Source organism: Zosterops lateralis (assembly GCF_965231275.1).
Source record: "Zosterops lateralis genome assembly, chromosome: 3".
Classification (NCBI taxonomy): domain Eukaryota; kingdom Metazoa; phylum Chordata; class Aves; order Passeriformes; family Zosteropidae; genus Zosterops; species Zosterops lateralis.
Window position 1 is genome coordinate 11,538,909 of NC_139764.1, and position 18,777 is coordinate 11,557,685.

Consider the following 18,777-nt stretch of genomic DNA (forward strand, 5'->3'; position numbering starts at 1 on the left):
TGTCAGCACTAATATTACTACTGCAAATGCACCAGTAATCAAGAGTTACAGTGCAGCAATGTCAGGCCTGTGGACCTGGGGTGGTTCCAGCCCTGCAGTCACCCTCCACCCACCCTGCTGGCCTCAGTGACAGCTGTGCTGGCTCCCAGCAGGTTTAGGGCTCTGACACTGCCCTGTTCTCAGTGCTGCTGGAGAGCCATTGAAGCCAGCTGCACACAAGCTTGGCCTGCTTCCAGCTCCTTTCCAGCTTTGGTGTCACGCTGATCTGAAATGCCCACACCATAAAATCTAAATTCTTATCCTTTGCCCACATTTCCCTTCCTTGGGGTGCAGGTTTCTCTCAGTCTGATAAGATTTGTTTTAAATTATAAACATTAAAATCATCAGCTAACTGGATGAGACTTTGCTTTCTTATTTGATCCTGGAGCAATTTGTGTGTATCCAACCTAATCTCTACCCTCAGTACTAATGCAATGGATTAGACAATTTCCATGTTTTACAATAGCAATCAGCAATTAATCCAAACAATATAATTGCAATTAATTATAGGCTGGATAAAACTCTGCTGTGCTGCATCAGTTCACAGAGACCATTCTCTAAACCTGTGGCACCAATGGTGGATTGTAAATGTTTGTGTTTCCAAGCCACACTCTTGACTTCCCCATTACTACATTTGACCTCTGTTGAGGCTATTGATACTCTTTTTCCAGAATCCTGTGGATGCTCTTGAAATCTCTGTTCTTAATTAAAAATTAATGTGTGATTTTCCTTCCCCACTCACTACCATCTTTTTTTGTGACAAGGAGAGGTTTTCTGTGCTATTCACACGGCCTACTCCTGTCTTTGCTCCGATGGTCTCCATACTGCATTTAGTAGGTCATCTATCCTAAAAATAAAAGATTATACCTGTGATGTCTTGCTCCATGAGTGACACACAGTTCCCTGTGCACAAGTGACATGGGATTGCTTGTGCTGAAAGGGCATTTGTGGTGTTGAACCACCAGCCACACCTGTGTAGGCACAGGGCTAAAAGTGAGGCAGCACTGTAAAGGTGAGGCACCCACCTCCTAATGGGGAAAGAGCCATTTCAGCTGTCTTTTGCTCCCAAGTACTTGCTGTACAATCCTCTCCTCTCCTGAGGGATTTTCTCCAAACTGCACACTTTTATCAGTGCTAAGCTTTCCTCACGCTATGTTGGCATCTGCTCCAGGGCCTGATGCTCTGGAACAGCCAGCAGTTGCATTTTTAGCTGGCAAACTCTGGCCCCAGCAGCTCTGATGATTGAAATGAGCCCCTCTACCTTTGGTTTTATTCACACCTTTGGATACTTTACTGAGCCTCCACATGTCCTTATCTGCCTGACTTTAAGGAATGTCTCTCCAGACTGGATTTTGAATATTGCCATATCTTCTCATAGCAGTTTTCTGCAGGGAATTTAAGAAGTCTCCCTGCTCCTTTCTATTAACACCCACGAATTAGAACAATTCTTTTTCAAATTCCCCATTCCTCCTTGTTGCTGTTTTTTACTTCTCTTGACTGACCCCATGCCCTGCTCACCAGGGTCATCATTCCAGAGCTTCCAGGAAAGAGAGCCCTCACAGCCCTTCTGTTAGGCTCTGGCCCTACACATTGGGCTGAGACTCCAGAGAAGTCCAGGTGGTCAGGAATAACCTGTGCAGGAGGCAGTAGGGATGGAGACTTTTACAAAGAGCCTCTCTTTGCCACGTCATGCTCAGATACTCCCATCCTCCTCAATACACAAGCAGGTGCAGAAATCTGCCCCTGATCCCCATCCCTAAGATGTGTGTCATCCCCTCCCCCAAAACACGGTCAAGATCCCAAATCTGTGCACAAAATGATAACATTTATTGAAAGAGTAAATTTTTTTTTTAATACAAAAGAAAGCTCTGTACATAGTACTGTGATTACTTCCACATCCTTCCAGAAACACAACCCTGGAAACTGGAGGGAAAAAAAAATAATCCCACACACACTTATGCGTACACACACACACACACACGCGCGCACACACACCCCTCAAACCAGTAAAATGAACTAAAAATGTCATCACACAATAAATGCCATTATTTCCCTGATACACAAGTGTTCTTACAAGTCTGCACTTAAATAAAATACACCATTAGCGTTTAACCAGCAGTTGCCTTTGGGGAGCCAGGGAGGGGATGCAGACACCCTGTAGCAGCAGGGGCTCTCCTGCCCTTCTGGCCCAACAGCTCTGCTCCATAGTGCCAGCAGAAGCAAAGCAGAGCAAAGCCAGGCCACAGTGATGTGCTGGGGCAAAGGACAATGCACACTCTGACCCCACACTTCTCCCTGGATGAACTCCTAGGTACCTACATGGTTTTGGAAGCATCACTGAGCAGTTTTCCTACACCGAGCCATAGGACACTGAGCCATGGCTCAGCACTCCCACATGCTCTGAGCTGCAGGATTTGCATCAGTCTTAGAACAAGAATTCGAAGAGGAGGCAGCATGCAATGTTACCCTCACCAGATGGGCCACTCCACTCCCCAAAAAACCTTCCCAGGCTGCTATCATATCAAGGGCTGAAAGACCCTTCTGGGAATTCTGCACAGGGAGCTTGGAGGAGACCTGTCCCCATCTGTGTGCCGCAGAATGGCTGTAGAGGGGCAACTACAGCCCAGATCATCAGCCAGGAGTTCAGGAGATGCTGCCTGCACAAGCAAGCAGGGAGGACAGGGATTAGCCACTGCTGGCCACTCAGCACAGGGAGGAGTGGGGACACCCATGTCCCTCAGGCAGCACTGCTCCACGCCAAGGGCGGTGGAGTGACAGTGACAGAACAGCTGTAGATCCCTGGACCAGAAGTGCAGAGAGCTGTCATCAGAAAACCCAGCCTGTCTCTGGCTCCTGGGCACACTGCAACCTGCCTGCTTCTGAGGAATGGGTTTACCACTTCCAGAGACCAGCTTCACTTGCCTTCTGCCCATTAAGCCCAAAATTATGGGTATGAAGTCCTCGTTACAGGAAAGTAGGAAACAAGCACCCCACTCAGTTCAGCTTGATCCCTGGCACATGCTGGTGGATGGAGAGTGCAGCTTAAACGCTAATGCTGAGGGAACATGTCCAAGGTTACAATACAAACTCAAAAGCAAGGTCCCTTTCCTGCCTCCATGCCCGCCCACCCACCCCTCTCCCATCCCCCTGGTACAAACCCCATTAAAACTGTACAGGAGCCAAACTTTTATTCCTTAAAGAATTACATAAATACTGAGTTTAACACTTAGAAAAATAAAGTAATTTTCTTTTTTTTCTTTTTTTTTTTTTTTTTCTCCAAGGCTTCTTTTGTCTTTAACTTAAAAAAAAAAAAAAAGTTACAGTAGCTGCTTCTTCCCCTAAGAATTCAGCAGCTTCTCTCACTTGCTCACTCTCCCTCCAGGGACAGGGCTAGGTAGCAGAGCCATTCACAGCAACTCCCATGCAGGACCAAGCATGCCCCAGCCCTTCTCCCCCGGCCTTGCTGAGCCTGTACAGGCATCACAGCTGCTCCCCCACGGCCCAGGATGGCCTGCAGGTTACCCTGGTGCTCAGAGGAAGAGCCTGCCACCTGCCCAGCAGCTCAATGCCCCATGGGCTCTTCCCTTTGACATTTGAGTTGTTTCTCCACCTTGCATCAGACACAGAAATTTAGAAAGCGCTGGCTGGAGCTGCAGGGGGATGTAGGAAAGACCCAGCCAGGTTCCCCTGGGTGTATGGAGTCCAGAAGCAGTGCGAGGGCTGAGAGTGTGGGGCTGAGCAGAGCACAGGGCCCCTGAGGAGCTCTCCAGGGCGTCTTTGTGTTCCTGGGCATCTCTCGACCGCCTCACCTGTGCAAGGGCAGCCGCCGGGGCAGGGCCAGTCAGGCTGGAAACGTGCCAGGCAGCCCAGCGAGGAGGCACTGAGGGCAGAGGGCTCACTGTAGTGCATACGAGGGGGACGGGGCCACGTGGCACCCGCTGTGCCCTGCCCTCCGGGGAGAGGGCGTGCAGGCCCAGAGACGCACATGCAATCCGGCCCCGCTCTCCTGTCCGGAGCCCAGGGTGAGTGGCTGCGGCCAGGACCTGTCACCCCCACAAAGGCACATTGCTGAGGCCAGCAGCACAGCCACAACCCACTCTGCTCCGAGCTGCACCTGCACCGTGGCTCCGGGCCTAAGCTGAGCCCCACGCAGAGTAAATACTCATGGGCAAGGTGACTCAGAGCACCCAGAAGGAGCCAGAGCCTCCAGCTGGGAACGGCCTGCAGTATTTATTTACAGTGCAGAGCAATCCTCCCCTCGAGAGACAAATTTCTTTGGCTGGCGTGAGACAAGCACAGCTATTGCAGCATCCAAATGCCCCAAGCCCTGCACGGCCCCAGCACGGCTCCACCCCAGGTGGGTCCTGCAGCCCCACGCGCATGCCTGTGTGTGTGGGGGTGGGTGAGTGCGTGTGTGTGTGTGCATGTGTGGATGAAGGAAACGTGAAAAGGCAACAATAAATAACTGGTGCAGTCTGTACGAGAAGGAGTCGCTGCCAGCCCTGACACTGGCACGACAAGCCAGAAACAGAAGGCCAGCAGCAGAGGCCTCTCAGTCACTCTTGGCGCTGTGTGAGGTGTCCAGGTTGACTACCTGCAGCTCCGTCAGGCTGCTGCCACTGCTGCTCTGCTGCCCGATGACAGCCATCTAGAGAGAGAAGGGAGGAGGAACCGCTGGGGGACAGCACGCCCTGAGACCACGTGTGCTGGCAGCTGGGGACACTGTCCTTCTCAGGCACTGTCCTTCCTGGGCACCGTCCCAAGGAGGACAAGACCCCCTCATCACCCAAGAGTGGCCAGCACAGATGGCATTCCCAGACCTGAGGACTGATCCTACCCGGCCGTGTCTGCCCAGACACACAAAGGATGTGTGGGCAGAAGAAGAGCAAGAATAAGCACCCCTGAACACCTGCAAGTACTACTCTGTGCCTACCTGGTGAAGCTGGACAGCTGAGACTGGGATCTGAACCGTGCCTGATGGGGCTGTCAGGAACACTTGGGGGACGCCACCTGCCACAAAGAGAAGCACAAATGACACACTGTCCCTTAAGCAGTGCTCCCCCATAGATCCTTTCTCTGAGCTTCATGGAGCTACACAAGGACAAAGCTGCCTATTTGCACACATGGAGACATTCCAGAAGGAAGCCACATGCACTGTTTTTCCAAATGCTGGGAGAAGCAGGCACAAGGCCTCAATCCAAGCCTTGCCCACATGGCTCTAGGCTACTTTGGCCCCTCATGCAAGCACATATCCTCTCCAGAGCCTCCTGGCTCCCTGTGCTGCCTGCCCACCCCAGAAACCCTCACCCTCCTTTTTACCCATCAACAGCTCATGCAATCCTTTGCACAAGAGACAGGCAAGAGACACAAGAGACCCAAAAACACACACTGAGCATCGCCCTTGCCAGGCTTTTGCGGAGCCACCAGGACCGCTGTGAAAAAACCCCTCTGCGATGAACACGCAGCACAAACACAGGTGGGACGAGAAAACCCGGGGTGCCAGCGCACTCTGAGGGAGCAGTGAGCTGGAGAGCTGCCTTACCCTGATCCTGGACCTGGCCGTGGGACACCTGCATGGCCGAGGGCGCCTGCGGGAAGGCGTTGAGCACCGCGAGCCCGCCGTCGGCCAGGCCGGAGGTGGGCGCGTACATCACCGCGTGCGGGCTGGGGTACATCATGTGGCCGCCCACCGTGGTTGGCACAGACGACGTCATGATGGTCGCCGGGAGGGTCACTGCCACCAGGACACAGCACACGTCAGCACACACAAGGCACCTGCCAGGGTCACCCGCCTCCCCAGCACCCCCACCCCAGCCACCCCGGGCATGCTCTGCATGGAGAGACCCATCCTTGTGGGCAAAAGCCCCTGACATGGAGCAGGAGAGCTCAAACCTCTCCCTCCATGGGTATGAAGGGGCAGGAAAACACGGTAGCCAAACATCCTAGGACTAAATTCAACTCGAATCTCAATTCTCTGATGAAATTTTAATAGAGCTGCTGAACTAGGTTCAGCCTGCATCAAGGCACCTGAACTCAGGTTTCGCTGACAATGAGATTTCTTCTGCATAGACAGTAAAATCTCAAGCAGATGTGAGTCAATGCCTTGTGCTAGAGGCAATGCTGGCTCACTAGGAAACCTCCTGAGAACTCAGCAGCCTGTTCCCAGCCCCACGCTGTAAGTGACAGCAGATGATTATGTATCTGAAATCCCTTGTAAGGGGCCCTCTGCCCAGTGCAGGATACAGTGTAGCACAGCACCTGGCAACAGGGATCAATAAGCCTGGGAAAATGTTCCTGAAGAAGGAAACTGGCCAGGGAGTGGGCATGGGGCGTGCTGGTGTGAGTTGCTTTCAGCAGAGGTTAGGAAGGCAGACAGAGGGTGGTTACCAATATCTGTTCCGCTGGAAGAGGTCTGGGTAAGGTCAGTGCTGCTGTCACTAGAGGGAGACGTTTGCTGCGGTGCCTGGTGCACCTGGATTGCCTGGACTGGAACCTGCTGAGCCATGGCACCACCTGGGGAGAGAGAGGAGCCTGTGAGCCTCCACAGCGATACAGGCACCCTGGGCTGTGTGAGAGCCCCCAGAACCTGCTGAGCCATGGGGAGAGAGAGGAGCCTGTGAGCCCGCAGCTCCACAGGGTGCAGGCACTTTCACACAGGTGTGAGAGCCCCCTGGTCCTTCTGTAGCTGCACACAGCTCCACAGCACTGCTCTGTGCTGCACTCACACAGAGCAGTGAGTGGCAGAAACCAGAGACCAAAACCTGCTCTTTCCTGGCACATGGGCCAAGAAAGAGTTAACTGAAAGCTGCAAGAGTGAAGGAAAGGCTACAGTGACAGCTTTTGCTCAACTCCCAGCTGTGGTTCAGGAACATTTGGGATCCTCCTTGCCATTCCTGGTTCCACCAATAGATGTTGGGAGGAGAGGGCCCAGCCTTTCCTCCCCAGTGAGGAGCCAGCTCTTCAAGGATCACCTTGCTGCACTGAGTGGAACCACAAGAGCCCAAATGCCCACACCAGCTGGGATCTGCTGCCTTCACACTGGAGCCCAGCTCCATCCTCCACAGGACACTCAGGGGTGCAGCTCTCATCCCGCTTGTGACCTTAAGGGCATTACAGTGCCCCAGAGGGATTAGAGAACACCTGGTCTCAAGGTGTGCATCCCAGAGCTGCAGGCCACACAGCCTTTGTCCCAGAGCATTCCCTGCAAAGCACCTCAGCCCCAGAAACAGTCCAGCACAGAAAAGTCTCCTAAGGCCGATGTGCTGCATCTAGTGGGAAGAGCAAGGGATGCCAGAGAACAAGAATCACTGGCCAGCTTGCTCAGACTGGGCTTTTCCCCACACGCCATACCCCAGAGACACACATCAGTTATTCTCTATCTCCTCCAGATCACAGGGGAAATCCAGTTCCCTTGAATGGGAGCCTGCTGCCAGCCCAGGCCCCCAAGAGCCTTAAGCACTCCAAGAAAGCAATAGTTACCAGAGTCATGGACCTAGGCACAAAGAGAAATAGTGTGTCACTCAGTGCTGGTCCTCAGATGATGGATGCCACCGCAAAGGAGAGCCCAGCCCTACTCTGAAACTCCATCCAGGAACATGTCCAGCCCAAGAACAAACACCTGGAGAACCTTAACTCAGAACAAGAAGAAATTCCTACAAAAGACAGTGCACACAGGGCAGCAGAGCAGCACCATTACTCTGCTCTGTGTCTCCCCAACCTATCCCCTGCATGGTGGTTCAGTGGCTGACTGCAGATACAAACACAAGAAGCAAGGGCAGCTTCTCAGAGCCAAACGTCAACACGCAATAAACAACCACTGGGCACCTGAGCCCCTGTGCTATCCCTCCATCAGTTCTAGCAGCACAGTTCATCCTCAGCACAGCTGCACTAGGACCTGTCTCTGCTGCATTTGTTAGCCACAGGCCAAGCCCTGGGGCCTGAAAATCCACTACTTCCCTCGTCTGCATCCCCCAGGATGCTGCTCCTGCCTATGTCAAGCATTTTCTGCTCTGTCTTCCCATCTCTTCCCAGCAGCCCCAACCAGGGTTGCTGTGCTCTGCCTCCTCTGTGCTTCCATAGTCAGGGGTCAGCTCTGTGGCCAGGCCCAGGACCCCATAGACACTTCAATCCTCATCTCCAGCAGGAGGAGGAGAATAGAGTGCTGACCTGTCAGTGACACAATCTGCCCCCCAGCGCTGGCAGGGAAGTGGAGGACTGCCTGCTGTGCCTGCTGCAGCTGCCCAGCTGTACTCATGACCAGCTGGCCCTGCTGGCTGGGGAGAGCCAGGGAGTGAGGCTGTAACTGAGTGAGAGGAATGGCAGGGCTCCCCGGGGAAAGGGAAACACCTGCCGAAAGGAAGGAGAAAGAAAGGCTTTGTCACCACCTGTTCTTTTCACTCCCTCCAGGCTCCTCAGTGCTGCCCTGGGCTCCCAGCTCAGCTCCCTCCACCTCCAGCAGCAGGGCCAGCTGGTGGCATTCCGAAGAGACAGTCAGTACACGACCCTTCTCCAGGCACTGGCCTGGCTGGCTTTGAGCACGGAATCACAGTCGGGCTCACCTTACAGCAGCCACCACTCTGCTTCCCCTCTGCCACTAGGTCTCCTCTCCCCTGGGGAGAGCAGCCACTCGTTCCAGGTGCAGAGAAGGACAGATGCAGCCCTCAGTCCCTAAAGGCACTGACCTGACATGAGGGTGAAGCCAGTGGGTATCGGCATGAGGCCCCCGGACGTCACTGCACTGGCTCCAGTAGTCTTCAGCACGGTCCCGTTGGCACTGGTGACGGCATTGGGGCTGATGCTGGCAGACACTGGCGCCAGGTAATTGGTGATGGGGAATGAGGGGCCGCTGCTGACCTGCATGGAGGTCGAGGTGGTGGGGGCTGTCTGGATGGACGTTGTTCCCGGCAGGTTGGTGACAGTGAACGCGGGTTTCAGGGCATCCTGCAAAAGGAGAGATTGTCACGGCTCGGACCAGCCCAGGCCCTGTGGGTTGTCTCCCCTTGCCAAACCATGCCCCCCACAGCCTGCTGCCAGCACAGGGAGCAGAGCCAGGGGAGCAGAGAAGAGCTGCTTGCACAAACACGAGGAAAGCTGGAGAGAGCTCAGCGTAAACTTTGGATGCGGGCCCAGGGCCACAGAGGTCCCCTGAGAGCCTTCCCTACAACACACCAGGGGACCAAGCAGCCATTCCACTCCCCAGGAGTCCCCAAAATGTCTAAGAAGAGAATAGCCTCCTTTTGGCACACACCAGGCAAAAGCAGCCCTTGCAGGGACAAACATAAAGGCACAGAGTCTCCTGTCAGGAACACACACCACTTCCCTTAAGGCAGGAAACACAGGACCAAGAATGGGCTGAGAATTGGCTCTTAAAGGCAGCTGTATGCTGGAAGTGACAGGGGAGAGGTGACTAAAGGCAAAGCTGGACTCTAGAGAGGCCCAAACCCAGCAGCTGCTCTGACAGCAGCTTTGGCAGGCCCTGGGGAATGCCTCCACACATTTCCTAAAGCAAAGGCCAGGAGAACCTGACCGTAGGAAGCACCTATTTACCAATCCACTGGCAGGAGATGGGCATGAGGCAAATGTTTCCCGATGACCCTACGTGCTCACTACAACCAGCAGGGTCCTGCAAGGAGCTTCAGAGCTCTGTGCCTGCCCAAGGACAGCACTGCTAGAGGAGCTGAGCATCAGGAAGAGGGCTCTGTGCTGGGCCAGCACTGGCCTGAGAGACTGGCATCCCAGGGGTGGCAACAAGGGAGGAGTGTGTGTGCCAAGCTGCAGGAACACATCAGTTTCCACAGCCACAAAGCAAGTGGCTGGATGTGCCTTGGATCTGCAGGAACCAAATAAGCCCAGCATGATTCCTGCTGCCCCTGGCAGTCACACATCACCTAAGGTGTCTCCATCCCCCAAATGCCCTTTGGAATACCCAGGGTACCCATGACTCCTCTCCTCTGCTGTTCATCTGACCAAGAGCACACTGAGAGTGCACTGCTTTGCAGGAGCCCATGTCACAGAACACAGCTAACCTGCTGTCCCCGTGCCCTGACACAGCTACCAGCACGCCTGGGAAGAGTTAAGGCTGCCACACTCCCACCCCTCCCACTGCAGCTGGTGGGCCCAGCTCTCCCACGTGCTAAGCCTTGTTCCCAGCTTGTCAAGCTGCCAGGAGCAAGGAATTCACAGCTCAACGAACAGCTAAAAAAGGGAAGGCAGCCCATTTTGGACAGGGGGATCCAATCCCAGGCACTCAGTCGTGCCCCAGGGCCCAGGGAGGGAGGAGAGCAACACCCCTCTGCCTTGGCACCACAGTCCCTGAAGTCCAAATTAGAAGAGGCACGTGATAACAGAGCAAAGCCCAGCAGAGGCACTTTCCATTAGCTCAACCACAAACTCCTGCCATCCCACATGGGACACAGGAGGCTGTGGGTGCCCTCCCCACGTGGGTGACAGGGCAGAGCTCTCCCCAGCCCACTAGGGAGTCAGAGCAGAGCTGGGCAGCACAGGTGTCATTTCCAGTTGGAAAAGTCAGGGTTCCTCATCCCCAGCTATAGCTCTAAAGCAGTATACCTGTGAGATACAACTCCCAACCAGCCAGGGCACCCAGCCCCCAGTCATGCTCCATACTCCCAGGCCTGGAGAAGGCATCCCAGAAAGTTTACAGCACACTACCCAGGGAGCCCCAGAATCGGGGCTCCCTAGAAGCACAAGGGCAAATGTCAGTACAAAACAAAGGTGCTTGGGAGAGATGCTGTGGCAACAGACTTGAACCATGCACAGCCCATCTCTGCCCTCCCTGTTCTGATTCTGTTGAGACTTGGATTCCTCCCATCTTTATTGTGCTTCTCTTGGGCTGCAGCTACAGCTCCCAATACAGAGAAATGGGAGAGACCTTGGGATTGGACACCCATTGCAATCTCCTTATGACTGTCTGGGATACCTCAGCCATCCCCTGGGCACCTTGGCTCTTCCCAGCACTCTGCAAAGCCCAGACCACATGCATGAGGCAAGTCATAGGTCACTTCAGCAGATATCACCCAAAGGGCCATGGACAAACCATGGGGCAGACAGCAGCCCTGAAAGCTCTTCCCTTCCTGATGCAACTGCACATCCATTTCAGCTCAGAGCACACCACAGTGCCTGCAGAAGCAGCACATAGCAGAGGTGCAGCCCAGCAGCAGGTGTCTGCCCAGACCCACAGCACTGCTTTGCACAAACAGAGCACAGGGTCACAGGGCACAGACCAGGCCAGTTGATGCCCATCCTGGACCACAGCAGGGTCTTGGGGACAGAAACAACCCCACTCCACAGCTTTTAGGGACTGCCTGAGGCAATGCTGTTCAGCATGGCCCAGGCTCCCTAGACAGAATTATTACACAGGTGTAGGACAACAGGCCTCAGAGGTAGATGGGAAATCCCAATGTGGTCTCCAACACCTGGTCTGCATTCCAGATATGGCAGAAAGTCCCACATTTTCCCATTCCAGAGAGGTGACCAGATCAGGGCTACTCCCATGCTCCCACACCAATCTAGAGCCCCTTAGCTCCCTCCAAAATATTCTTTCTCACACAAGCACACCCAGGAGACTGCACGCAGGCAGTGTCCTTTGGGGTCTGCAAAAGAGGAGAGAGGTATCACCATGAGGATACAGTAACTGTTTCAAAAGTACAGCAAGCCCCAGTCCACAGCGGGAAGTTTGGGTCTGGCACAGCAGGAGGATTTCAGAACTGCTGCTGGTGTAGCACAAAGGAATAACCAGCAGGCTGCTGACTGCAGGTGACAGCCTGGCTGCATTGTCTTTCCCATTCTGCTGCAGCACTGAACACAAGCAGGTTTTGTCCATACAGAGATCTGGGAAGCAGAGTTCCCACAGGAAGGCCAGGGAGTCTTTTAGAGCATCCCACGTGGCTGGACCTGACACTGAATCTCCTGCCACCTCCTCCAGTGAGGCTGTAACCCAGTCTTGTGCACCATCCACCTCTCAGCAAGCACCAGCCCCGCAGCATGGCCCATCCACAGGCTCCTTCCATCCTCAGAAAGCTTCTTGGTCTATCTGAATTGAGCTGGTCTCTGCCTGAGCACCAACCAGGCTGCCAGGCCTGCAGAAGGTACAACAGGACAGCCCCTGTCCCAGCCCCAGGCCTGTCACGGCAGGAACTCCCAGCCAGCCAGGGCTGGGTTTAGTCAGAATGCCAAGCAGAAGACAGGGGCACTGGGCTCCTCCAGCCTCTCCCCAAATGCTGGCTGTGGCCACAAAGCACCTCACACTAAGCATTAGCCCTGGGATGGAGCTCCCAGGGTTGCATCAGGCAGTGAGAACAGAGAAGTTGCATTAGAAGGACTCTGCAGAGTAACTGCACCCCAAGGGCACAGCTCCCTTGGGGCCAACTAGCAGTACTTCCAGGTAGAGTACAAAGGGATATGATGTGGACAAGCCTCATGACAGGGACAGGTAATTTGTCTCATTACGAAATGCTCACAGGACTTGCCTTTTCATCCAGGAGAAGCCCAGGAGGCACAAGTCCTTACAAACACAGGCTGCACAAGGGAGATTGCTGGTGTTAGAAGGCTTCTTTGCCTCCTGGATAGAGCTGGCACAGCTCAGACTAGCAACAGGAGGCACCCAAGGAAGACGTGCCAGACTGGGACAACCAGGACTGCTGCTGGCATCTCATCAGCAGGAACCATTCTCAGGGACTCTTAAGAGCTACAGCACAGAGACTCCAGCCACACTTTCACAGCTTCTCTGCCTGAAGATAGCTGTGGCTGCTGATGTTTCTCAGGGCTCAGCAGCAATAAGCTTTTGCTTGGTGCAGCACTGCACACATGTGGAAAGTGGACTCTGAGGAATAGGAGGTATCACCAGCACTGTGACCAGAGCTATTGTACTGTCACAGCATAAAAACAGGCAGCTGAATAACCCTGCAGCCCCAGACATACTGGGCACACCTCAGGGCTGCACTCACTGCCTTTGCAATTACAGCAAAGAGGTCTCCAGGTTCTGTCTGCTTCATGTCTAGAGGCTACTGCATGGCAAGGATGCTGTGGCTGAGCAGAGACAGCTGAAGAGCTCCTGTGACACAGATACTTCTGCAGCAAGCCTGGTACCCATGACATAAGCACAGGTACAGCAGGGCTGTTCTAATTCCCAGCACCCAGCAGAACTGCACACAGGCCTGGGAAGCTGTGGCAGAGCCCCAAATTCAGCATAGCATCCCAGCCTTGCACCACAAACTTCCAGCCTCCCATCTCCAAGCACCTGTGGATCTGAGCACCAGGCTGCCAAGGAAGCAGCAGGATGTGGGGCACAGCCCTGAGGAACAGTGCCAGGGAGGGCAGGGACAAGACGGGGCCCTTCCAGCAGGAAAGCTGACTCTGCCCAGCTCTGCACCCACAGCCAGGCCACCCTGGGCACAAGGCCACGAGTAACACGGGCAGGCAAGGGCCAGCGTCTGCAGGGACAACAGGCAGGGAGCAGAAATGGTCTGTCCAGCCAAATGTTTCCATTCCCCATGTCCTCCCTGCCCCCTTCCAAAACAGCACCAAAGCAAGAGACAGCTGCAGCTTATAAGGAATGTGAGGGGCCCTGCCAGGGACTCTGGCGAGGGAAACCAGGCCTTATAAGGCCATGGAGGCAGAATCAAATTTTTATCAATGAGTGTGAGAGCATGGAGACGCCTGGGGAGAGATAACAGTGCTGAAAGCTGGCCAGGGGGGTGGGCTGGGTGCACACTGCAAGGGCCAGAACCAGGATACCTGCCACCCACTTCCCTCCCTCCCTTCAATCACTGCTACTATCAGCCAAGGAGCCAGCCAGCCCCGAGATGACATGACACAAGCTCTCTGCAGCTGCAGGGGAAGGGGCTCATCCTCAGCTCACAGCGCTCTATTTAAACAGGACTGGGGATGATCAGGACTCCCAGCCCAGCCCTGGGGTGCCCAGGAACGTTACCTTGGTCTCCCCGCTGCTGTCTGACTCGGACACCTGGTAGGTGAGGTCAGTCTCCTCAAAGCCAGTGGCACTCATGCGCTGGTCAGTGGTGGGGTCCGAGCGCGGGGGCGAGTCCGGGGAGTTGAGGCAGGTCTGGATCAGCGCCTTCCCCGTCTCGCTGGTGATCATGGGCTGCAGCTTCCGCGTGGCAAACGTGTACACATGGCCCGTCTCGCTGGCCACCAACAGCAGGACCTGAGTGCCAGTCAGCGTGGACAGCTCGTAGGCCTGCCAGCAGGACAAGGGAACAACGGGAGTCACGGGTGACAGAGACAACGCACAGGGCAGGACAAGAGTCCCTGCACGTCCCCACAATGGCTTTCCTTCTCTTCACACCAGCTTCAGCTCCCTGCCACCCCCAGAGGAGCTGTGGCCCCTAAAACCAGCCCAAGACTGGCTCCCTCCAGGTTGAACTGCCCATGCTGTGTTCCCATCCCCGTTAGCACACCCTTAGGGGACGTGCCTGCCAAGAGGCCATGGGTAGAGTGGTCCTCTCAGTACAGCAGTCTGAGAACACAGGGACACAGGATTGTCTCCATTCTGGAAATCCCACTGGCTTCTCCAGACATGTCTGGATGCCTCCCTCACCTCGCTTCTCAGTGATGTTACTTGGCACACATCTCTACTACCTCATTCCCCTCACCAACACCCCATCCAGGCTCTGACCCAGATTTCCCTCTCAGGCTCCAGACTACTGAGCACAGCTGCACCCAAGCACCCCTGCAGCGAGGCCACCATTCCCCAGGTGAAGAACACCTGTGGACTAGGAAGTGCACTCTTCATATGCCCTCGCTGCACACTCAGCGGTCTCACACGAGCTCCTACAGACAGGATGCCTTCATTCTACATCCCGTGGTCTCATACAACCCAGGATGTGCCCAGCAGTACCTCACACCCGTTCCCACCTTCCCAGGGTGCATGACGCCCAGCTGAGCGGGGATGCAGCACTACCCAGTTGTTCAGAAGATGCTGTGAGCACCACCAGGGATGCAGATCAGCCAGCAGCATCCAAAACACCCCAAGTTTCTAATCTGTCTTTACACACCAGGAATCACGGATTGCACTCTGAACCAGCCGAGACGTGGCCTCGGTCCCTTCCGTGCCCGAAGCACCCACTCTAACTGGGCCCGGGGGAGTCCAGCTGTGCCACCAAGCACTCGGTGTTCTGGTGGCGGCTCAGGGCACGGGTCAGCTCCGGCCCGGGGCTGGGCGCTGCACGGGGCCGGGCCTCCCCGGGCACATCGCACGCCTGGGGGCCGCCGAGCCGGCCGGTATCCCGGGCCCGGGGGCTCCCTCTCCGTGCCCGCGGCCCGACCGGCGGCCCCGCGCACCCCCCGGAAGGCGCCGGTGCCGGGCCCCCCCCGGGCCCGCCCGCGGGACGGGGAAGCCGCAGCCGTTTCCGGGCACGGCCCGCGGGCCTGCCCCGCGCTGGGACCGGGCCGGGCCGGGCCGACAGGTGGGTGCCGCCGACACCCCCGCCCGGGCCGGGCCGGGCCGAGCCGAGCCGAACCGAGCCGAACCGAGCCGGGCCCCCCCCGCCCCGGCCGGAGCCGCACCTTCTTCATGATGCCGGTCTTCCTCTTGCTGAAGGTGGTGTAGCGCCGCAGCTTGTTGTCGATGAACTCCATCTTGATCTTCACCCGGCCCCGCGTCTTCTTGCCGGGCTTGGCGCCGCTCACGGCCCCGCCGCCCCCGCCGCCGCTGTAGGCGCCCGCCGCCGCCGCTCCCGCCGCGGGCCCCGCCGCCGCCGCCGCCGCCTCGGCCAGGCCCCGCTTCACGCCGCGCCGCTCGCCGCCCAGCTCCTCCTCCTCGGCCGACTCCGAGTCGCCCTCGCTGCCGCTGTACAGCGTCTCCCGCTTCAGGCAGCCCCCGGGCGCCCCCGCCGCCGCCCCGCCGCCGTTCGCCCCACGCGGCACCGGCGACCGGCCCAGCCCCGAGCCGCGGGCCAGCGCGGCGGCCGCGCCGTTCCCGGCCCCGGCCTGGCTCGGCAACATCGCGGCGGCGAGCGCGGGTCGGGTCGGGCCGGGTCAGGCCGGCCCCGCCATGTCCCCGCCGCGCTCCGCGCTCACGGCCCCGCTCCGCCGCCGCCCCCGCCGCGCCGCGCCGCCCCCATATAAAGCGATACAATGTTGCCTTTTATGGCCAGGCCGCTCCTTATATGGGGCGAGACGGCGCCCCGTGGGGAGGCGCCGCGCCATTGGCTGGCGCCCGCCGAGCGCCCGCGCCCATTGGCCGCCGCTTGGCGTTTGATTTGCATACGGTCGGGCCGCGCTCGCGTCACGCCCGGATCGGAACACGCAGGGCGGCTCTTAAAGGGCCCGCGGCCCGGCCGGAGCGCGGGGGGCGCTGGGCACCGGAGCGGCGGGGCGGGCACCCAGCGGGGATGGCGAGCGGGCACCGGGACAGCCCCGCTGCCAGCCCGGCCTCGGGCCCGCTTCCACCGCCAGCCCCGGCACGCGGGGCCTCGTAGGGGACACACCACGTGGCGCAAGGAGCGCCTGCCTGGCCGTGCCCGGGAGGGGCTCCGCGCTGACTGCCCGCCGGGCCGGCAGCTGCTGCCCCGGGCAGATCCATCCCCGGCTGGTGTCACGGCCTGCAGGGACAGGGGGCCCTCTGGGTGTCTGTGTGTCTGCAGAGGCACCCCGAGGGTGCGGGTGCTCAGGGGCGTGCAGGGCACAGGACTGAAGCACATATGTATGTCCAAAGCAGACCTTGCTGAAGCAAAGGCTGATCACCACCCAGTAGAAAACAAGATCTCCCCTTTAACAGGATGGGCCACAGGGGCGAGGCCGTGGTTCTGTCCCAGCGCCGTGCACGGGTGGCACAGAGCACCTGGCCAGGTGGGAAGGGGCTGGTCAGACCCAGCTCTGCACATCAGATGCTCCCAGCACACGGCACAGGTCACATCCTGCATGCAGGTACGACCCAGCACCTCCACAGCAGAGGGACAGCTCACACAGGACTGTGCAAAGCAAAGGTGCAAGAGGGACAGCACTGCCCCAGAGCTCAAAGCTGTGAGGACAGAGAATTCCTAGCTGAGAAAAGGTGGTCTCCCACACCCTGTCCTGCAAACAAAACTGCAACCCAGGGCAAGACCTCACCTCTGGCAGCAGCAGTCCCACCACAGACCCATTCTGTCTCCTGGGCACCCCACGGAGGGCTCTGTAGCTCATACAAGCCCTTTCCATATCTGCCTCATCACTCAAGAGGACACACATGCTGAGCAGCAGCCCCCACAGCTGTCCCCAACAGCCCGGGGCCAACCTCCTGCAGAGCAAGGGAGTAACTGCAAACCCCAACACCCCCCTGGCTGCCACCACCGCCTCCCCCTCCTCCCGCCAGCCATGCTCCTCCAGTGAGCACACATGCCATTTATAGCTCCCAGCAGGGCTGCTGGAACTCACATGCCTCCCATCACATGCCCTGGCCCCCCTCCCTTGAAGCTGAGCACAGACCACACCTGGCACAGGTGAGACTGAGGCCTGGGCATACCCTGCCAGGCTGAGGAAGGGTCAGCAGGACCCTCTGCGTGGCTGGAGGCACCAGTGAGGCTGGGAACAATGAACACATGGATCCGACAGCCACAGCCAGGGCAGTCTCCCTGCTCAGCACAAGTGTGCACTCACTGCAGGTAGCAGGATTTGGTTTTATCTTGCTCACGGGACAGCAACATGCTCCTTTTCTCCTTCCCTTCCCTCGGCCTTCCAAGGCTTTTTGCTCCTCAAGCTGCAAGAGTGTCTATACAGGCAAGAGGTGAGACCTGGCTCATCCCTGCTGCTGCAGTCCTTCCCAAGCCTCATCCTGTGGATGCTTTCCAAGATGCCTGTCCTGCTTGTGCTCTGAACAGGCCCAGAGCTCCAGCCTGCCCCAGCCTCCTGGGATGCCAATCGCTCACCAAGGCAGCCAGACCCACCCTGGAGAGCCAAGCCCTGTCCCCAAACCACCATCACCCATGGGCCAAAATTACCAGCAGGTCCTCACTTAACTAAACCAGCAGCCACTGAGAACTGAGAGCAGCTTAAAGTTTTCAGCCTTCAGGGATTTTCTCATTTACAACTCCCACATCATTAAATTCCCATTTTGAGCCCTGTTCTAACACAGCTTTAGGGCACAGCACTCAACACTATGCCTTAAAAGCCTCTTACCTGGTTTCCCCCGAAGTTACCTCCAGAGAAGCTGCCTGACAGCTCCACAGGAGCACGGACCCTGCTGCCAGCATGACCCCAGCCCTCTACATCCCCTTTTCAAACCTCCTCCAGGCCACTGCAAACAGTGATTCCTCATCCTTTTCCAGCTCTTCATCCATACTGGAGCTTGCTTAAAACAAACCTGAATATACAGGCCTGAGCTTAAACGCAGCTCAAGAGTGTGGGGAAGTCCCAGCTGAGGCTGCTTAGGAAAATTAAGGCCCATTTCTTTCCACACAAGTGCCTGACACAGCTGCAAAAGAGTCCCAGGGCAGCAGAGGAAATTGGGGCAAAGCAAAAATCCCTTCCTCAAGCTGCACAGCAGATCTGTGCACTCACAGACCAGGGGTGCTCAAAGGATGCAGCAGTGCAGAGGAAGTTTGGATGGCTTAAGGGCAAGAGAAAACATCAGGGACTGCTGGAAATGCCTGGTTTGGAGGTCTTTATGCTTCAGGGAGTTGTTCATTGGGACAAACACACATCTGCTTGCTGTTCTCTTACACTGTTCAGTAAATGTTCAGTTTTGGCCACAGCTGGTGGCTCTCTAGGTGGACCTGTACTCTG

At 56.8% G+C, this 18,777-nt stretch overlaps 1 protein-coding gene across 1 annotated transcript; it reads right to left on the reverse strand.

Annotated features, from left to right (window-relative positions):
- Positions 1–3,341: 3,341 nt before the first annotated feature.
- Positions 3,342–16,020, reverse strand: SRF (serum response factor; the record flags this gene model as incomplete). The annotated part of the gene is made up of 7 exons (XM_083856827.1): positions 3,342–4,687; positions 4,973–5,049; positions 5,582–5,773; positions 6,427–6,552; positions 8,721–8,979; positions 13,988–14,254; positions 15,583–16,020. The coding sequence occupies 7 exons, from the start codon at positions 16,018–16,020 to the stop codon at positions 4,592–4,594; spliced, it is 1,455 nt and encodes a 484-aa protein (XP_083712953.1). The 3' UTR covers positions 3,342–4,591.
- Positions 16,021–18,777: the final 2,757 nt, after the last annotated feature.